Here is a 22,048-nt window from a genome sequence, read left to right as displayed (position 1 = left end):
TACAAGGCAAAACTCTAAACAGGAAGTTACTTGTTGACTTGAGCATACTGAACCCAGTATGGAAGGGAAAATGCACGCTGAGTGGATTTGAATGACAAGTTTAATCCTTTCCGTTTTGGAGTTTTCAAAGCCATTTATAATTTTTAATGTATATGTTTGGATTGGGATAAGATGCTTAACCTATATAACACAGATTGGAAGGAGATAAGTTATATGACATTCTTAGGATCAGACAATGAGTCTTTACTAAGACTGAAAATATCACTATTTCGCAGTAAACAAAATGCTTAAAAGCAATTATATACAAGGAAAATCAGTATAGTTACATCATGGAGCTTTTCTGTTAGAATACAGTTGGAGATAATGTGACCTGAACTTGTCAGTAAAAACGTTTTTTTTCAGCAATGAGACAAGAGCTGTGATTAAAACTCGGTGTTTTTAAAATGTGCCTCCTGACTTTTTTCCTTCCTCTTCTAACTAGGGTTTTATATGATGGGAAAGAAAGAGTCAAGCAAGGCTGTGAAATCATTCAGAGCACGCCGTATGGGCGGCCGGCCAACATCAGCGGCAGCGCCTCGTCCCAGCGGGTGTACATCACCTACCGCAGGGCCTCCGAGAACATGACCCAGAACACCCTGGCTGTCACAGACATCTGCATCATCATCCCCAGCAAAGGAGAGACTCCTCCACACACCTTCTGCAAGGTGGACAAGAACCTGAACAATAGCATGGTAAGATTCAAAAGCTGGGCTTTGAATGCTTGATACTCACTGACCTTTGTGGAGTACTTTTGGCAGCCCTTGGAGTATTTGGTGAAAAATCTTCATAAGAGGTCTCCAAAGATAAATCAAATATTGGAAGAGTTGGAGGATTGCATTCCTTTATTCCTACTTGAAACAAAGTCTTTCTGAAAGCCTTAGAGCAAATGTTTGGGTTTTTTTTAATGCTGACTTCAGCATCTTTGGACTGGTTGTTTAGAACCTGTTAAGTACGTGTGTGTAACTGGAGGTTTTACAGATGTGGCTGTTTCTGACACTGTTTTTACTGTTGTGGTGGGAATTCCATATCTAGCAACCAGCTTCTGTTTTATTTTCCAGCTCCTCCCTTTACCTACAATGCGATTTTATAAATGTTTTTCTCCTCAGTATTTTCACAAACTTCTTATTTAAATATAGTTGTATGTGAGTGATGTTGGACTGTAAGCACATTTAAATGTGTTGACTGTAAGCACATTTAAATGTTTAATATGCTTCCAAAGCCTGACCTGCTAAAATACTCAGGTTTCACACAACTTTGATTTGCAGAACTGAATATTTAGGTGTTTCCTGGTTAAATCTGCAGCCCCATGTGCTGGCTCTTGCAGGGTCCTCAGAAGTCAGTGTGCTGAGCAGGATGCTGACTTCTCTGCAAGTAGGATCATGTAAAAAAGATCATGGGAATTGAATTGTGCTTGTTTTTAAATGCCTGTAGGCATTGGTCAATGGATTTTTCAGTTCTGATAGTTCCCATATTGACTGGGTTATGGGAGTGCTGTCTTATGGAAGTTGTTGCACCTTTCTCCCTTGCATAAAAGTTCTGTGTTCCCCTTATGGGTGCTGCCCTTTTCTGTTCCATGGCTTTCCTTGTTTTTTATTCTCATGTCTGGAAATTGAGAATTTAAATACTTGTAATAATAAATATTAGTTATATTCTGTTATGTCCATTTGTTATACTTCATCACTTAATCCAATAACTTTTATTTTACAGTGGGGCTCAGCTGTCTATTTATGTTATAAAAAGTCTGTGGCAAAAACCAACACCATATCATATAAAGCTGGTATGTAACTACTTTGTATCTTTTTTTAATCTTCAATTCAGAATGTCCAGGCTCATTTGTAATGTTAATACATTTTGTACTAAAGGATTGACAGTATCTAGCCATTATTCAAAAAGGAATCTCCCTAAAGAATTCTTTTTAAATCATGTCAGAAAAGAGGCCTTAGAACTGGGTATCATGCCCATGCTGTTTTAAAATCTGTGTTTAATTTGGAATCCCAGCTGTGTTTTGATAGGCTTCTACAAACCTGGGTGTCTCCCATCTCTGTTTGCGTTACTGGTAACTGTCTCTTAAGGACATGTGTGTATATGCAGATGAAAATACCACAGAAATTATTTGATGCATTTTCATGATCACTTTCTTTAAGAAACATTTTGAAGAATCCTGCAGACTTCCACACTGCCTCGAGCATCATTGGCACTGAGTTCTTTAAGTATTTTTGGATCGTGTATCATCTTTATTTTATTGTTTTATTTATAAGACAGAATTAGATTTGCTATGACTGATGAAACGTGTTGGCTTTGCATTTGTTGTTGGTTTTTTTTTTAAACCCTGATTTTGTTTGGCATATAAGTCATGAGCATGATTCACACTTAAGCTTTAATCCACTTACATCCCTTCTTGAGGTTGCTCTCTGTAAACAGGAGTTCAGGATGCACTAAAGGGTGGACATTATGTTTGTAAACAAAAAATTTTAAAGGCCCCACATCTGGCAATAGCTTGCACAAAATTTTGATTCTTGGCGCGAAGAGATTCACTGCCTTTTTTGGTTACAAGTTTTTATTGGTTATTAATATTCCCATTTCTGTTAGAAAAGTGCATAGTGATTATGCTAACAGAGAGAAATCCTAAATCCTTTCATGTGGAATCTGTTCTCAGTGTGGAGTCCCCTGGGCTGGCAGTCAGACAGGATGGATTGCTGCAGCCTCCCATGTAACTGAGGACCTGTGTGCTCAAAGCCTCTGCTTCACATCTGTGTTCAAAATAAGTCTAAACACATTGGCCTTGGCAGTACAAGAGCCGAGTCCTCAGCTGAGGTGGATCAGCATAATCAAATTGATTATTTTGGTATTAAAAAACTATCTAGCAAACATATTTTTCAGGGAATGTTTGTTGGCCAGAATTAATTGGTGCCATAGTTGAAAACATCAGTCTTATTTCTCAACTATTCACATTACCTTTTTTAAACTAGATTTTAAATCTTTGCTCATACTCATGATGAATGTGAACTATTATATAATAACAGATGAGATGCACACAGCCTGAAAACAGGAAAAGATAGATCAGTTATGAATAGTTTCTAGAATGGAAAGTAGGATTTCAGTGTAAAGCTTTAGTCAGGTGATTCTCCTTAGGTCATGGGAGCATCTGCCCCTTCCAGCTATTCTCTGTGCCTATTTACATCTTCACTCATCTTCTGAAGTTACTGTATGCTCATATCTGAATTTTCTGGCAATTATTTCATGGAATGAGCTATTACAAACCTGTTTCTGCTGGCTTTTCTGTAACTGCTTCTCTGCTCATTCTATTTATAGGTTTAATATGCAGATATCCCGAAGAAGATTATGAATCATTCCCATTACCAGAATCTGTGCCTCTTTTTTGTCTCCCTATGGGTGCAACGATTGAATGTTGGCCATCTAACAGTAAATACCCTCTCCCAGTTTTTTCTACATTTGTACTAACTGGAGCTTCTGCAGAAAAGGTATTTTGAAACCTTGAAAAGAAAGTTATTCATTTAATTGAAAAAACTCAGTTGTTTATCTGTTCAGGATGGTGATAATGAATGTTTTCATAGATGAGGTTGAACCTATTCTCTTGGGCTTGATTCCAAGACTGCTTTGAAAAGTGACTTGCAGTAGTTTCAGTTGATCATAAACCTGAGCTCCTCTGCTTTCCTGTTAGCCTGTGAAACTGGAGAGCTATAAAATTGGACTGCATATACATGCAAGTAATGCTGTTTTTATTGCAAGCATGAGAACGATCTTGCATGTACATACTTGTTCTAAAAAGTAAATTGATGTCAGGGGATATAGTTGTGTATAAAGGATTCCTAAAATAGCTTTAAAGGCAATTGGAGGAGCAGTTGACTGCAGTTGTACTCTTTATAATCATTATGTTTCTCTCAAATAAATTGTTTTGTAAATTACTCTTTCTCATATGATATTAAGTATTTTAATTAAATAATAGACAGTCTGGATTTTCACAGCCATAAGAATATTCCAGAATGGATTGCTTCAAAAGATCACCATCTTTTGCATTAATGTATCTTTTCAAACAGTAATACAGAGTTGATTTTCTATGTGTTTGGGGTTTCTTAGACTGCTTTGAAGGTCAAGGCAGGATTACTGACTTCACACCCGCACTGTGTTTGCAGGTATATGGTGCTGCTATTCAGTTTTATGAGCTGTATCCTGAAGAAAACCTCACAGAGAAACAAAAATCTCAGCTGGGATTAGCAGCTGCTGTCGAGGGAAAAGACACGTGCAGAACAGTGCAGACAAATAAATGCATCTGTCTGCTCTCTCACTGGCCTTTCTTTGATGCTTTCAAGAAGTTTCTTACCTTTCTGTATCGTTACTCCATTTCTGGGCCACATGTCCTCCCCATTGAGAAGTAAGTAATTTCCAAAATTCATAACTGTAATTTGATAAGAGGGTGGGTTTTTTTGTTCTAAATTTGCTGCAATATCCTTTTTGCTTTACTCATCAAACATTAAATATAATGGCTGCACTTTTCTTCTTTAATTAACGTCTCTTTACCTACTTTCTGAAAAAGTCTGGGTTTTTATTTGTGATTTAAGTGCCTGCAAAGGTCTCTGAAAGCTGTTTTAATTAGCTTTGCACCCTTTAGCCATAGTGATTAGAAAAAGCAAGAGTATAAATCCTTTCTTAATCTTGCACACATCAAGTTAGGAGAATTAAATGAGTAGATTTGAATTTTTTCAAATGCCTATTTGTAGTGTAATGAGAGATGATAAAGCAGATTGAATCTTTTACACTAGTAATTATTTTCTATTTATGATAAATAAACTTAATTTTTTTTTCACATAAAGGATTTCACATTATAAAATGCAGAGGAAATCCTTATACAACGAAATGGTCAATACTTGTAATTGATATGTAATACCATGTAACATTTCTAGGATAATGTAATCTTTTAATGCAGCAGATTTCAAGTACACTATTTACTTTTCTATTTTGTTACACAGGAGTTTTTTTCTGCTTCAGCTTAAATATTAGCTTTCAGAAGACTTTGACTATATGGATTAAGTATTTCTTGTGATTGCTTATCCCCTTCATTAATACTGTTCCCATCAGTGAACTTGTTTGAAAATTCTGATAGTGTAAACTTCCAATGATAAAAACATACGTACATACATACATATATATATATATTAATATGTATATATGTATTTGTTTTGTTTTTAAGCTTAGGGGTTTGGTGTTTTAACTTTTGGGAATTAATAAGATAAGTAGATATGAGAAGTGTTTTGTCAATTTGGATTTTATGGATTTATTCTAGTTTCTCTGATTTTTAAACTGGTCGGTTTACTGTGGATAATTTAAATATAGGATTTTAATGTAGTATCCAGCCTCCTTCCTTTGGCTGTTTTAATGCTGATGGTTTGTCTGTGCCTGAACACTGTCAGTCAGCTCAGCTGCTGCAAAGAGCAGCTTTCCCTTGTTGTGTGACATGTTCCAGACTTGGGCCAGTATCTTCATACACTGGTAATAAAATAAAACCCAAATCAATTATTCCTGGGTTTGTCTGAATTTCTTCCAAATGTAGCTGCCTGTCTCATAATACTGGTAACATTTGTAGAAATCCTGGTAAAATATGTGCTGTAAGGTGAAATTTAGGGTGGAATATCCATTTCTCATGAGATTTTACCCCATGTAGCTTCTTTTAATGTAGAAGTGTCTATTGCATAGAATTACACTTCTAGAACTTGTCTAAGTTTAATAAATTCATGAAACTGAGAAATTTATCACATTATAAAAACATTTTTCTCTATTTGTAGTATGTGACAAAGCTTTAAAGCTTTTTCATCTGCAATTTTATATTACATTTTGTATTTAGAACTGAAGAAAATAGATGAGCTTAATGATTTTCCTTGATATTCAGCCATTAATATTTTTTTGCAAGTAACCAGTTCTAGTGCTGAGGTTTAGTGCTGTATCAACCACTGTCAGAAGCAATATTTTAAAATGGGACCGGGATGTTCAAATATCAATATTTCTACTTTACAGATTAAAAAAAGTCCTCTTTGTATTTTGTCAATCTCACAAACAGTGTTTGTATTCTGAAAGAGAATCTGCCCTCCCATTTTCTTGTGATCAGTAGAAAATAGGTTTTCAAGGTCAGAATATCCCAATAGGGTTTAAGTGCTGGGGTTTTTTTTCTCTGTTTCCTGAGTAAGTATGTGCCATTTTTATATAATAATTTCTCTTATTGTCAAAAATTTTGTCTTGAGGTGAAGTAGTTTAAGGTAAATTTCTACTAAACCAGTATTTTTCTTTTCCTGTAGACACATTTCCCATTTCATGCATAAAGTACCTTTTCCATCCCCTCAGAGGCCAAGAATTCTAGTTCAGGTAAGTGTAATTTTCTTTAATGACTGTGTCTAAGGTAAAGATAAAGCAGGTTAATAAATGGGAAATGTAATTTTTGTGCCCAGATTATTTTCGTTCAGGATTTCTTTTTCCTAAATTCATACACATAATGTGAGAAATCTGTAAAACTTCTGTTTCCAGTTCAGTTAATGACTTCAGTGAGTTATTACAAGAAGCTGTTTAATGAGCTTAGAACTTTAAATTTTATTCAAAGTATATGGAAATAAATGAAGAACTACTCCAAGTCAGCATCTGGTCTGACTTTTGCAATAACTTTAGACCTGTTTTCTTCTTGCTACTGTATGAAGGCTGAGTGTAAAATAAATAAAACTAAAACCAGATGTGAAATGTACATCCATTATTGCCCCTCTTCCCAAAGGGCTTTGTGCTCTCAGTGAGAGCTGCAAGAGCCACACCCAATAACAGCCCCTTTATCAAACCTGGCCCTTGCTCTGTCCTCCCTGCAGGGCTGTGTGGGAGTGAAATAATTACAGTAATTGTTACCTGCTCTTTGAAATTTCAACCCTGTCACTGTTGGTAGGAAAGAAAAAAACCCGGTCTCGAGGACTTCGGAAGTGTTATCAAATCTTTTTATTTCCTCCTGAAGAAGCAAAATAGGTAGAGAGGTGTTAAAATTTTTATTGGAGAGAAAAGAGAGCTCTGTTGCAGTCATAGTATTCTACCAATTTTGGTTTTGATTCAATAGTTACAAAATGATGCTATTCTGTTATTACTTGTATAACATGTGGAGAGCCCTGTGCAGTTCTGAGCCTTAATTGTGTCACCCATATGGTAGTGAAGTCTTTCAGAGCAAATACAATCCTGGGTTATGGCTTTATAGCATGTACTGAATATTGAAGATCCTCTTCAGTGTATTCTAAAGGAGTGATGTTTATTACTGCTACTGAAAAGGGATTAGAGAACACTTATGCTGAAACTGTATCAGGCACTTCTGTCCCTTTTCTTATGACTTTAAAGTTCAATTCAAAATCCACTTCTTGTTTTAGGTTTGTTTTTTTAAATTCATATGCAGTAAAATATTTGTGCTAGGAAACACTAAACACCTATTTATAGAGATCATAGCTGAGTTTAGAGAAAAGCTTTTAATTTTTTTTGTGGGAAGTTTTAGGGAATCTTGTCAAAGTATATATTGGTTTATATCCTGGAACAAAGTCTGGAGATCTAGATATAAGTGATGTGAAAATTATGTCAGTTATACCTTATTTTCAAAATGTTATGTGCATTAAATTAGTACAGCTTTAGGAGCTGATAGAACAGATGGAGAAAACACTGCTTTTACAGTAGGCAGTGGTAATTGAGATCTGTGAATAAATTCTTCCTTCCAGCTGCTTCCAGGGACTTAAGTTATGTTTGAAACTGCAGTGAATAAAATCACAGGTGATTGTACCTTAGACTTTTCCTCAAAATTAGTGTGGGAAATGGCAAACTTTCAGGATTCAATTTCTCTCTGACGCCTGTTAATGGAAAATGTGGTAGTCTTTTGCTAAGCAATTAAACTTCCAAGTCTCAAAGAAATTATAGCCATTAGTAAAACATTATGGAATGTTCCCATTTGCCAGCTTCCAGCTGCCAGCGTTGATGGGTTCCTTCTGGCCTAGGATCTTTCCTTCTGACCTGAGATCTGCTGGACTGTGTCCTGCATCCCCTCATTGCACAGAGGTTGCTGTGCTAATGTATCACAACCTGCAGACTTCAAGAACATGTGGAGTAATGTTTCTCCCTCTGGGGAAGGGGGATAATAAGTGCCCCTTCTGCCTGAGGGAGATGTGCCCCTTGAATAGATGCTTAATTGTGTTTATGTGCTTTTGCTAAAGCACAGAAGTCAGAGGATGTCAGACTGATGCTTCCTTTCAGAGTGGTTTATGAAGGTTTGCCTCAGGCTGGAAAAATGAGTCTTCTGAATTCTTCCACTGAACAAGCTAATGGTGCTGGTGCTCCCAAGGTGACTTACTTGACAAATCCAGCCTGTGGTGTGGCCATCCACATTTGTCAGGGAAGTGGGATGTGAGACGTGCAGTGAAACAGCATTGCAGACTCTCCTTAATTCCCTGTATTTGGTGGCTCTCCAGGCACAGCATTAGGTGACTGTGTGCTTCTAAGTCATCAGTCTTGTCTTCTGGCTTCTATTACCTGGTCACCTGCAGTGAGCCTAAGGTGAAACACACTCAAACCTGAAATGTTACTAAAAATGGTCTGGACTTGCAGCTCAGTTGTGCAAATTGCTGTGGCTGAGTTATTACTGCTTTTAAACAACAGAAAATGCAGGAGGATTAAGCCAGCTGGTATCTTGTTACCCTGGATTTATCACGGCTGAAAACATCAGCTGGGCTTTGATAAAGTGATTGTCTCTTGCTATTCTTGTACTTACCCGAGTCTTCCTATTCATGCTGAACATGTGAATGACTTGCTTGATGCCATGTCACCATAAGAAAGAAATGTGATTTAGTAGGATCTTCCTGCATCTTCAGCTAATGCACATTTTAAAGATTCTATCAGAGGTAAGCAGTTTCTACCAGCCAAGAGCCTAATTCTCATATGTCTTCAGAAGAAAATATAGGTTTACATTCATTATGACTTGCCATCTCTCCCCTTTATGAATTTTTATCCCTCTCTTTACCCCTAAATCCAGAAAGAATTCCTGAAAGCTGTGTATGAAATATGGTTATTCATAGCCCTTAAAGTACAGAAGGCTTCATTTTTCAGCAGTTAATATATTCAAATTTTTGCAGCATTAGCTAGTATTCTTTATGAATATGCAGTGTATTCAGTTCTGGCCAAGAAAGAAAGATCATGCTTTGCCCAGTTTTAGTAAAAGTTCCTAATGCATAACATTGCAGCACTTCTTAGACTGATACATAACTGGGGTATACAAGAGTCAGCTTAATTTCCATTATTTTTAAGTGTTCTTTGTTATAGTTGCATAATTTCTGATAAGTATTTCTGAAGTTCAGAATAAAAATAATGTATTTTAAAATCTTTTCTCAGCTATCTCCACACGATAACTTGATTCTTAGCCAGCCTGTGTCATCACCACTCCCACTGAGGCAAGTAGCAGTATCTTGTTAATTGTGAGATGTATTCTGATTTGTGTTATGGAAAAGATTTGCTATTTTGAGTTGCAGTTGTATGAATTAACTTACCTTGTCTGGTGCCTTTGGAAGCTGGTGGATCTGAAGTTTATTCATGTGATTAGACCTGCACCCTGACAAGGATACACAATTATTAATGTATTTGGGGGGGTTAAAATAATTTTGGTGGTTCTTGAGGAAGAATATTTATTATTAGATCCCCTTTCTAGGAGTTCATCCCTGGGCTCCCAAGATAGTTCAGTTTTGTTTTGGAAGGGAGTTGAAGGAGTTCTATTACTGTCTTGACTTCCATATCTCAGTGCAGGAGACTGATTAAAGAAACACATGTTGTCTCCTGTAAATTGCTTCTCAGTAAGAAAAATTGTCATTCCTGTGTCCTGAAAACAGTCTAGACTGAGTCAAGTCTCAAGGAATCATGGTTACTGTTGGGAAATAACCATCCCTCACTGGACAGTGAAATGTGCCAAGTATTGTACCAAGTAATCTTCTCTAAAATAAAGATTTGCAGATTTCCATTTATTTTATTATCAAACATTTCTTTTGTTTACTGTCCCTTGTAACTCGCTGGTGTTTTTGTCCTTTAACAGTGGTGGCAAGTTTTCTACACTACTTCAGAATTTAGGACCTGAAAATGCAGTAACTCTGTTGGTGTTTGCTGTGACAGAACATAAAATCCTCATCCACTCATTGCGACCTTCTGTCCTCACGAGTGTGACAGAGGCATTGGTCTCTGTAAGTACCAGCTTTTAGTAATACACCTGTAAAAGGACAGAAAGAATGCTTCTGAGATAAAATCTGGATTTAGTATTAGTGCTGTTAAACTTAAAGGTTACTTAAAAATAAGAATTAAAGATCACTAGAGAGAAAAATCACTGTTGTAATGATATCCTGTGAAGAGAGAAGATAAATTGTTGATTCTTTGTGTAAATATTGTAAATACGTGTTTGATCATCACAGTGCATTAAATAAGAATTTCTGATTTTCCCAGCTAGCACTGTATCTATTCCTATGGAATTTTAAATGAATGATTTTCCCTGCCTGTCATCACTAAGCATTATTTGCTGCCTCTGCTGTGTGCAATCTGTGATTCTGAAGAGTTTTTTCCTACAAATTGAATTTTAGAGAAATTCAGAAGTGCAGTTTTTAATTAATCATCTACATCTAGAGTCTCAGTAATAGCAATCTGCCATGTTAAATAATTTTAAAGTTAGCGAACTGTGGTTTATTCTTGCATAGGCTGTATTGCACATGTTTAACCTGTGGTTTTGTCTCTGCATGTTTTCCAAGATGATATTTCCCTTCCATTGGCCTTGCCCATATATTCCTCTCTGTCCCCTGGCACTGGCAGATGTGCTGAGTGCCCCGTGCCCGTTCATAGTGGGAATTGATTCCAGATACTTTGATCTCTATGACCCCCCACCTGATGTCAGCTGTGTTGACCTGGATACCAACACAATTTCTCAGTAAGTTTTCATCAACATTTTTTCTTCTGTTAAATTTTTTTCTGCCTCTTTTCAAAAGCAAAAACTGGCTTTTTGGCAAAACTTGCAGGGGTATTTTAGTTTTTCTTTCAATTTTTTTTTTCCTTTTGTCCATGCCAGTTGAAGTAATTAGAGCTCAGAACATGGTATGAGTGGTGGTTGCTGGTGCAATAACAGGTGCTTAATACCATTAATCCATCTCTGGTGAGTTGTAACTGGATTGATTTAAGTGCTGAAGAGTGTGGCAGCGTAATCATCACCCTGAAATATGGGGCATTGGTTGGATGGCTCTCATCAGATCTCCACACAGTAAATCAAATTTGACTTTGTTAGTTGGTTTGCAGTCCTTCTCAGTCCAGCTTTAATGGAGTGAAACCTCCTTCTCTGGTATGATGGAACAACCTCTGAACACATTCCAGTGAATGCTTTTTTTTTTTTTTTTTTTCCTTTCTAGAACTGGAGACAAGAAAGCTATTGCATGGAAGATTTTACCAAAGAAACCTTGTAAAAACCTGATGAACACTTTGAATACTTTGTATCAGCAACTGGCAGAATGTGAGTGGGAAAGTACATCCTAAGCTTTAGAGTGGGCACAGTGTGCCACAAAAACAGATAAATGTAGCTAATTAAATATGTTCCAAAGTTATCAGTTCCATTAAACGTTTATTTTTACAGAATGGGAAAATCTTGGCTCTAAATCCAGAGATTAGAAACTATTTGGGAACTTCTGGGACAGAGGAGACTTCACATACAGATATATCTCTTCCTATTAATGTTAGCCTCATACAAAAAAAAGCAGAGTTTCTATGAGAAAGGAACAGGAAAGCAAAGCAAAGTGTAGGCCAGGACCTAATAAAGACTTTTTTTTTTTTTTTCTTTATCCTCAAATTTTGCTGATGTCCTGGCAATTGAAATGGGAATAATTTTGACAGTCAAGCTAATAGTACTTCACCTAAAAATTGAAGATGGAAATAATAAGTGGTTTTTAATCATTAGGGGTTTAAATGTAAGGCACAATTACAGGATATCTCTAAGTAAAAATTAGTTGTTGATAGAATCCATCCTCAAATATTGCAGAGCAAGATATATTGAACCTTGTTATGATAAAAATGTTTGGAGGTGGGTTTAGTGAAATTCTTGAAAACAAAGCACTTTTTTTAAAGGCTGTTTACATTCCTGGATATTGAGGTCACAAGAATTTGTGTCCTGATTAGAACATACAGAAACAGAAGTTTATTGGGATGTACTGCACAAAGAAGTGTATAGCTGATGGGTGATGAAAATTATCTGATGCTTCAGAATTTTTTAGACATTTTAAAGACTAAACCTTATGTTCTGTACGTAAAAATAGACTGGTAGTGAACTTAAATCTTATTACAGAGTAGGTTGCTTAAAAATTATATCAAAGTATGGTTGGCTGTAATTATATGATGTGGAAAGACAGTGACAAAACCATCCTTTCACTTACTTGAGACATTATTAGACTGTTACCAAACTGTGTGTAGCAGTGAAGTCTCAGAGTTCTGATGACTTTAAAATGTTGCTACACCTACTTAATTAAAGAATACAGGTTTTGCTACACATTTTGTCTGTAGCAGCATTCTGCAGCGTTGTGTTTTAATGGCTCCACTTTGCCTCTAAGTGGTGATTTTATGTGTATGTCAGTATTTAATGTGCATTGGCTGCTTTTTGACATGAAAGGCACAATTAAAAAAAATACCCATCCACGTGTTTGTCCTGAAAATATGCTGCTTTAATCAGCTCCTGTCTAAATTTTCACATGGTTTTACAAACAGCTTTCTTTGAGGGCTTTTTAAGGCTCTGTCCACACTGGTTCTCTGTTACTGTAGCTGTGCTGACCAGGCCAGTGCATCCTGCTTTTGGTGTTTTCCACAGATATATGAGGTACAGAAGGTCAAGCTGAATCCACTGTCTCATGTCCTGAGTGAATTTGGGTATATTTTAACCTATTTCAAATGTAATGGATTTCAGTAATCACTGAATCTAGTAAGTTAAAGAGAATATTTTTGGCCAGTATTGATGGGGAAAAAAGTAAAACACTATTACGTTGTTTTGTTCACAGTGCAACAGCGACCAAGAGAAGATGCATTAATGGAATTGGCAATGAATGATTATGATTTTAATTCTGGGAAGAAATTGCATCTGTTAGATTTGGAGATCCAGGAAGCATTTCTCTGTTTCATGGCTTCAATCCTAAAAGGTTACAGGTCTTACCTCAGGCCAATAACAGAGGCACCCTCTGAAACAGCCACAGATGCAAGTTCTCTCTTTGAACTACAAGGTAAAAAGTTATAAACTTGTTTTGTGTGTATTGATTTATTATTTTGTATTGTCTTTTATCTACAGAATAAAAACATTTGCGCGTTAATGTTGCAAATGATGGGAGAAATACAAGTTTAGACAAAATTGCACAGTAGTGGCAGAGATTGCAGGAAGCTTTTTTGCCTATAAGTAGAAGCAACACTGAGTTCTGGTGGGGGCTTTTCCTTTGTGGGCATTCTGACAGTGCTGCTGACTGCACTTTGCAGGGTTCCTGAAGAGCAGAGACCGTTCCCATCAGAAGTTCTACACCCTGATGACCAAAACCCAGATGTTCATTCGCTTCATTGAGGAATGTTCTTTTGTCAGTGACAAGGATGCCAGCCTTGCCTTCTTTGATGACTGTGTGGATAAAGTAAGCAGGTCTTACTGTGCATACAATGTTTAGCTTCTGCTGTTGTCCACCTTATCTACCAGCATGTATGTGAAATGCAAGTTTGTTTTTGCTTTTATTTTCCTATTTTCTCATCACTATAACCTTTAGTTTTCCTTTTTTGTTGGACTTCATTCTACTTTTTGCTTCAAATTCTTGAATGTAAATATAATACCATGAGAAAAAATTAGAGGTGCTAATTTTCACTGCTATGTAAACTTCTGAAATACTGGTCTGTTGTAAGAAGTACAAGAAGGAGGGCTGAACTGAAACCCAGAATCTTACAACCCTATTTCTATGGATATTATAAGAAGTTCCACACATCATTGTCCTCTTATTGGCTACCTGTACCACTCTGTTCTGGGTCACTGCTGTTTAAGCAGGGTGTAGTTGTTTAGGATTTCCTGGAAAGTAGGTCACCTGCTGTTTGTTCCATGGGAATCAATACTGAAGACTGATAACTGCTATTTAGAGTTCCTGTTTATGACTGTTTTTTCCATGGAAGTGCAGCAGAGTTAAAAGGAGCTATTTTGAAAAGAAGTCTGAAAACAGTGAAGTTTGAGAGAAATATAAAAGCATGGTATAATTATATTTAATGCTCTTTATAGCTTTTGCTAGTGTCAATATTTTAGCAGTAATAGCTTCCCATTTCTGTAGCATGACTTGCAGGTATTCATGGCCTGTAAATGGAATTATTTACAAATGTTTCTCTAATGTTGAGTCAATCCCATATATCTGTTAGAAACCCTTCAACATGTAGTGCTTGCTTTGTCATGTGCCAATTTGTGCATGAAACAGGAGCTCTCCTAGACAGAAATAGACTCCAGTGACTGAACTGCTGAGCAGCACTGGGTTTCCTCTACGCTGCAGTTTAATTCTCTGGCTGATGTTAAAAAGGATGTTTATTCAGAATGCAATGACTGTGTAAGTGTCAAATTCTATCTGATGTATTTCATTTTATAGAAGAGTTTATGAGGGTGCTGATGTTAATGCCCCAAACTAAAGTTATCTTGTCTGGGAACTCAGACATCTCTTTCAAAAAAGTCATCTAGGTTGCTGATGTCACTGTGAGACTGCACATAATCTGTGGAGCTGTTGGAGCTTTCACCTTTAGAAAAGGTTAAGTAGCCATTTGTACAGCTGAAACAGAGACTTGTCTGTTCTAGTGCCAGGTATTTTGCTACTTGATGCCCTGGCCAGCTTCTTTCCACTTTAAAAATGCTCATGACAGTTTGGTGAGAGCAAATTTTCCAGAATGCACATACACTTCTCTGACTTCCATTACTGGCAATGAGGATTTTATTCAGGTTTATTAATGGGACAGCTGCTTCTGTGCCAGGGATAATGGTGGGGAAACTGAAGCACTGGCATTGCAATGATTTTAGGATTTGCTATGGCTTTAGAATTGCTTGTGAAACTGGATATTCACTGACTGAGGGAGCAGGTTCCCATGTAGGATTTCTTTGAACAGTGATATATTTGCCACATCTTTCCTGCTTCTCCTCCCTGATTTCTCCTAATTTCTGATACTGTTCTTACCACTAACACACAGAGTCAAAATATGGAAGTATATCAAGGACTGCTGTACCAACTAGAGCTGTAGCCAAGACCAGATATCAGAATTTAATTGTTCCAGTAAAGCCAGTATTTAAATTTAATCTTTGATTAGGTGAATCAGTACCTGACAGGATTTTGGGTAAGAGTGATGTCATGAGTTGAAGGGTGAGACAGTGCTTTCTTCTGGGTAGTTACAGACTACTGGCTTGAGACAAATTTTATGTACTGTGAAATGAGTTATCTATAAAATATCAACTAAGTCCTGCCTTAAATAATTAGTAAGAATAGTTTAAAATGAAGAGTAATCTCTCCTATGTTATTTGGTCCTAGACAGCAGCAGCAGATTGTAATTGATTACCCATTTTGTCAACTGAAAGATACAGTGTAATTGTCTCACAAGTTTTCATTTTTCCAGGAATTCAAAAATTACCTTAATTCAACACACATTTAAGCTACTGGCTTTATTATATCACTGGTAAAACTTGTAGCTGTGGGATTTTTACATCCTTAGAAGTATTTAAATTGCAAGTAAGGTTTCGTTTACTGCTGCTTCTCAGGAGCCATATGTTCTTGCTACTTGGCTGGTTCAATTTGCTAATGCTTTCCATCTGTCTCATGCAGCAAAATGTGTAATTAAGGACACCTCTTTGTATGTTTATCAAACTTTAAATATTCAAGAATTTTACTGAAACTACTTGATATATTTGCACCTCACTGGAGGGGAGAGAAATGTGGAATGTGCTTCTTTTTATACATTAACTCTTTGTTGCCAAATTCTTAAGGCATAAAAAACATGCATTCTTGGGTTCCACAGGTTGCTTATTCATTTCTTTGAAGTATTCTACCATTTGGCTGTCATTTGATTGCCGTTTAAACCATTTAGAGTAATTTAAATTAGAAAAACAAAGCTGTGCCTTTCTCGCTTTAACTTCAGGACGGTCACACATTTATATTCCATTCTCTTGCAGTACATGTGTATTTCTACAGTCTTTTCAGACTATCAAAACAAAGTGCTGTGTAGGTGATTGCAGTTCTGGATGGTGCTAGTAGTACTTTCTGTATGCATCAGACAATTTGATAAAGCTTGGAATTGTTTTTAGTGGTTAAAAGAGGGGAAGATATCTTTCTTTTATATTTTAAAATAAATTTCAAGTTACTGCTTCAGTTGTAAACATAGTTCTAGAAATGGTTGTGCTCAGAAGGATTAATGTCTACATACTCCTTAAAATATTTACCTGAAAAGAGGCAATTCAGACTATACCATTAAACACTCATTATTGGGCTGGGGTGAAGTTCACAAAGCCAATGCAACACTTACTATTGCCATTATAACTTTGCAAGTGTCCTTTCATTTAAAGTGCTGTTCTTTGAAGCTAATGCAGACTCTGTCCTGTTAATCATACAGTTGTTAACAGCAGAAAATACGATGCCCTTGGTAACTTCTTTTTCTTTTAACTTCCTCTTCCAGGTAGATATGGACAAAACTGGGGAAACACGACTTATAGAGCTGGATGACTCCTACAAGAGTGAGCACACAGTTTTCATAACACCCCCTGAGATCCCTCATCTGCCAAATGGGGAAGAGCACCCTCTACAATACAGGTAGCCTAAGGACACAGCAGGATGCCAGCCAAAATCCTAACAGCTGCCCTTGTAGAGTTTAATTTCTAGGTCCTTGTGAGAGTCAAGAAGTACAGATTTTTCTTGTCCCTTTATGTTGCTCAAGAAAAAGTTGTGTGTGAAATGGCTGTTGTGCCAGTTCTTTTGAAGTTTTAATTTTGTGTGTGGACACACAGAAACAATAATACTTAATAAAGCTGGTGGTGACCATATTACATTGTGCTGGCTGTTGGCACCTTTTTTGCCTAAAGTTGAAATTAGTGGACCCAGTCTGTTGTCCTGCTGCTGTTACTAATGATATGAACTGCAGATGCTCTTTGGAAAGAGAGCGTACATGTCAAAAAATCACTGAAAACTAGTGTCACTAATTTAGTGATTATGTCAGATGAGTTTGTTGGTTTCTTCATTAATTCTGAGAAATATTTTAATATCTAATCTGATTTAATGTTTTAGATAGTTTGATATTGTTCCTATTGATTTTCATAAACCTCAGTCATGTGATGCTCACTGGGGACTAAGCCACACAGATTTTCTTTTATTAACTAGAATCAATACTAATGCATTTGACACATTAATTAAAGAAAATGCTATGACATTAAATACATTTATCAATTTAACAGGTTGTGACTGTTTGTGCAGGCATATGAGCCCATGCTGAGGGATTAGTGAACCACTTTATCAGTGATGTTGTTAAAGATTTACTTTTTGTGTTTATTTCCTGGGAAGCCTCTGGTGCAAGCGTGCAGTTGATTTCCTTTGCTATTGTATGACATGTTTGCTTTGGAGCTGACTTACCAGAATTGACACATTTCTCTTACAGCTATAATGGATTTCCAGTATTAAAGCTAGAATTGTTTGAAAGACCTGAAGGATTTCTCAGAGCACCAAATAACAAACTGTCCTCAAAAGCCAGTAGCCCCAACAGCCCATCACCAATGTTCAGAAGAACTAAACAGGTACTTGCTGATGTTCTTGGAGTGTGAGGTGCTTTGGAAGGGGACAGCTTGAGTTTGGCTGTAAAACCTGACTGGCAGTGGCTGCAGCCTGATGGTTCTTAAGTTCTGCACTGATCTGGTGACTGTAAGGTCACTGTTTTAATTGTTCTTTGGGTGTGCTTCTTGCCGGCACCAGATCCTACAAGTACCCCTGTTCAGGTTGTTGCTTGCTGTGCTGTCCCTTCCCCTTTCTTCACACCGTTCTCCATGAATCTTCCACGTCCACATCTTGACTGCTTTTCACTGCCCAGGACTTTGAGGGGCTCTAATTTTCAAAGTAATAGAGATTTAAAGAAATGCAAGGTTTTAGCAGTGGAATATTGCACAGTGGCCTTCCTTGTAATCTTTCTCACTGCTTTCATGTTCCTTCCCACTTTATCATATTGTTAATATTACTGTTGTAGTTTCCATCGATATAATGGTACATGTTCAGTTTTTAACATGTAGCTTTGTGTGATGTAGATATAAACACACACAAATAATCTGTGTTTCTTTCCAGGAAATTAAATCTGCCCACAAAATTGCAAAGAAGTACTCCTCCATCCCCCAGATGTGGTCCAGGTGTTTGCTCCGTCACTGCTATGGCCTTTGGTTCATCTGCCTCCCTGCCTATGTGAAAGTCTGCCACTCCAAAGTCAGGGCTCTGAGAACTGCCTATGATGTGCTACAGAAAATGCACACCAAAAAAATAGATCCACCTGACGAGGTAAAACAACCCCCAACTGCAGAAGGAGCCCCGTGGGGCTGAGGGCCAGCAGTGCTGGGAGCCCAGGGCTCACAGGTGTGTGTTTGCAGGTGTGCTACAGGGTCCTCATGCAGCTGTGTGGGCAGTACGGGCAGCCCGTGCTGGCAGTCCGGGTGCTCTTCGAAATGCAGAAGGCTGGCATCGACCCCAATGCCATCACCTATGGCTACTACAACAAGGTGTGTTTTAGAGAGCAGGGGGGGACAAAAATGCATTTTTATCCAGGCAAATAGAAGGGAGGAAAATAACAGAGCAGTTCAGGTGTGATTCTGTCATTTCTTGTAAAACACAAGACAGAATCGTTTTGTGGGTTTTGGTTTTGTAGGTTTAGAAATCTGCTGTATTACTGCCAATGTAACGCAGTCTGAAATTTAAGGTACTGTTTTCACACCTAACTGTTCTGGAAGATGACTACGTGATTTTGATATTTCCAAAATAGGCTGTTTTGGAAAGCACCTGGCCTTCAAGCAATCGAGGTGGCTATTTCCTCTGGATGAAAATACGAAATGTTGTCTTAGGAATAGCACAGTTTAAAAAAGCATTGAAAAAGCCACCAGCAAGCACTGCACATACATCTGTTCCTGGTAAAGTATTCACATCCTTCTATTTTAATATTTTCATGATAATATTTTTTTTTTTTTTTTAATAAACTTTCTTTTTTGAGTTTTGTAAAACTGTTTCAGAGAAAAAAACTCAATAGTTCCTGCATAATTTTAAAAAATCTGACTATTTCAGTTTCAAATGCTCTTCTTTATGCCTTTGAATCTGAAAGTATGCTATTCACTTATTATATCAGCTATTTACAAGACAAATGGAGACAAAATATGAAACTGAAATTTGTTGTAATTATCCTAGTTCAGCCAATAACTAGTCATATAATTGGCAGAAACTTTTGTCCAGCCTTGCTTTATTTTTATTTTCCCCTTTTTTTTTTTTTAACTGAGAGGCAACTAGAGCTAGTCTGTGAGTTTGCAGTACTAGTTGCAGGTTCTGTATACCACCTGCAGTGATCATGTTTGTTTTTATCTAGAATATAAGTAAAATATATGAGGCTCTAAATTTTGGGGTTCTTTCCTTTTTTTCCAGGGAAAACTTAGATAATGTGACCATCAAATGGTCATACGGCCATGCCTGTAATTTATATTTTTTTAAAGGTACTACTTTCCATGGTATTTATAACTTCCTGGTAGTAAAGCACAGTAGTACATTGTAAAGTAGCAGCAATGCAGTTTAGTTTAGGGCAGGCTGACCTTGGAAGACCTTTACAACATACTTTTATAAATGTATGTGGGTCATCTGACTCAGCTTTCAAAGTCCTTCCATCCAGGGCTGTTCTGTGATTCCAGATGTGTACAAATAAATCTTTGCCCTGACAAACAGAACATATATGATGGCCTCATGGCTAGATGATTCCTATGGACCCCAGTCCTATTTCTGGCTCTATCATTAACCTTCTAGATGGCCTTGAACAATTTTGCTTTATTTCTGCCTGTTCTTCATGGAGCTGAGCTTCCTAGTAATCCACTTTATTGAAAGCCAGCCATGCAAGGCACTATGCAAGAGCTTAGCAATGCTGGTTGCAACTCAGACTATGTAAACTAAGGAATTGTAAATAATCCCTAATGAAATAACTGTCACTTATATAATTAATAGCATTTGCTTTTGACATCATCTGATTTTTCAAGATTACCTTGCATGAACTCTCACAGCTGGAATGTGTGGTGTCTCCTCAGGAAATCCAAAATCTCTCCCATAAATTCCAGAATATTTTCTTATATTTTACATAGAAACAAGGCTTTTACCCTGTCTGTAGCCATTCAGTGCAGCCTCTTTAGGGAAAAGAGGGAAAGAAACTTTTAATTATGTTAAACTCTCTTGATCTTGGAAAGAGACCATATTAATCATACCTGGGCAATGTTTTGGCTTGAGAATGAGCAGCTAAGTGGCTTGAATGTTGGCAGGGAGTTTTAGGATGATTTTGGTTATTTTATTAATCTATTTTTGCAGACAAACTCATGTTTGCCACTGCATTGTGTACATTTTTTACTCTCTAGAGTAAAACAATGAGAATCACATGCATTAACAATTCTGTTAGTATTTCTGAGAAACATTTTACACTAAAATAAAACCATGTTTAGATGCCTCTTGGAGTTCTTGAAAAGGCATGACCTTTTGATCAAATAAACCAGGGAACAGAATTAAAGTCAAACAGTGTTTTTGTTGAGTATTAAAAAAAAAAAAATGTTACCCATTACCCCTTTAATTTCACCCTCTAAAGCATCACTTCAATGTTTATACTATAATAAGCCAATCCTTTTTCTCTTTTTTTTTAATTTGGTGGTAAAATGTTCACTGTTAATTGAAATGTTCTTGATAAGAGGCCTTTGAATTACTGTTGGTATTCAATTTATTCCCCTGAACAATGTCACGCTATTAAATGCCATAATTGTCTTTATTCTGATGTTGCCCTGCACTGATAGGGGGACTTTCAGACACTGCCAATAACACATCACTCAAAGAAGAAACCAAACAAGGGAAAACTTGTCTTGAAGACATCCAAGAACAAAAGGAGGAAAAGAGAGAGAGTGACTCCAGTTCTTGTACGTATCTTGTGAATACAGATATCTGGTTCACTGGGGATAAATGAGGATTCCAGCAAAAGCTAAGTGGGACAGCTGATTTCTCACACTGAGTGTGTGTGATAATGCCAATTTATACTTAGAGAAATTCTTTCTCTAAGTATAATTTTCTGGATGTCTAATGGTTTCACTTGGAAAATTACAGTTCTTTTTTCTCTCGTGTTTCAAATAAGTGATAATGGCAGCATAAAGGCTTTATGATAATTATAGCCTAATGTTTTTGTCTTTTAAAAAAATGAAGTTGCCTCATAGGCATAATCTACAGAAAAGCATTTTCTACCAGTCTGGTTTCTTTATAAATCCTCTAATAGGGGAGCAGCTGAAATTTTGCTAGTCTGAGAGATCTAAATTACCCAGCTACTTGGAATTCTCAAAGTTTGGGAGATGTATTAGAATTTCTTCAGGTTTTGCATCTGCTGCTCTTGTTTCCTTCAACTGCAGTTGAGCAGAATCAACTTCTTGCAAGTACATAGAAGATCAGATTGTGCAGTAAAATTGTATATGCACTACAGACTCCCATGTATATTCATGGAAAATACCCTTCTTTAGCAAATGTTTCCCTAATAATATAATTGTTTAAATTTTTCAGTGGGCTTTCTCCTACTATTTGGGTTAACTATCCCATTATCAAATGATATAAAAGTCTGAAGAAATAGGGAATTAGATAAGTTGCTTCAGTGTTTTCACCACAGTCTTCCTTCCAGCACTAGTATTTTTTTCTTGAAGAGTTGTCTTACACATGATCATGAAAACATA

The 22,048-nt window shown here is 36.8% G+C and overlaps 1 protein-coding gene across 7 annotated transcripts in view; it reads left to right on the top strand.

Annotated features, from left to right (window-relative positions):
- The window catches only part of DENND4A (DENN domain containing 4A), a 49,508-nt gene that overhangs the window by 14,025 nt on the left and 13,435 nt on the right, over positions 1 to 22,048 (top strand). For all 7 annotated transcript variants that reach the window (XM_031505712.2, XM_021552628.3, XM_077785947.1 and 4 more), the window contains 17 exons: positions 482 to 731; positions 1,747 to 1,816; positions 3,352 to 3,521; positions 4,194 to 4,432; positions 6,348 to 6,414; positions 9,439 to 9,497; positions 10,130 to 10,274; positions 10,830 to 11,005; positions 11,478 to 11,578; positions 13,107 to 13,325; positions 13,573 to 13,718; positions 16,762 to 16,895; positions 17,734 to 17,869; positions 18,408 to 18,614; positions 18,704 to 18,832; positions 19,093 to 19,237; positions 21,134 to 21,253. In XM_031505712.2, coding sequence (XP_031361572.1) covers positions 482 to 731; positions 1,747 to 1,816; positions 3,352 to 3,521; positions 4,194 to 4,432; positions 6,348 to 6,414; positions 9,439 to 9,497; positions 10,130 to 10,274; positions 10,830 to 11,005; positions 11,478 to 11,578; positions 13,107 to 13,325; positions 13,573 to 13,718; positions 16,762 to 16,895; positions 17,734 to 17,869; positions 18,408 to 18,614; positions 18,704 to 18,832; positions 19,093 to 19,237; positions 21,134 to 21,253 — 2,513 coding nt within the window. The remainder of the gene's footprint in view (positions 1 to 481; positions 732 to 1,746; positions 1,817 to 3,351; positions 3,522 to 4,193; positions 4,433 to 6,347; positions 6,415 to 9,438; positions 9,498 to 10,129; positions 10,275 to 10,829; positions 11,006 to 11,477; positions 11,579 to 13,106; positions 13,326 to 13,572; positions 13,719 to 16,761; positions 16,896 to 17,733; positions 17,870 to 18,407; positions 18,615 to 18,703; positions 18,833 to 19,092; positions 19,238 to 21,133; positions 21,254 to 22,048) is intronic.

This window comes from Lonchura striata, chromosome 11 (assembly GCF_046129695.1).
Source record: "Lonchura striata isolate bLonStr1 chromosome 11, bLonStr1.mat, whole genome shotgun sequence".
Lineage (NCBI taxonomy): Eukaryota > Metazoa > Chordata > Aves > Passeriformes > Estrildidae > Lonchura > Lonchura striata.
This window is presented reverse-complemented; position numbering and strand designations above follow the sequence as displayed.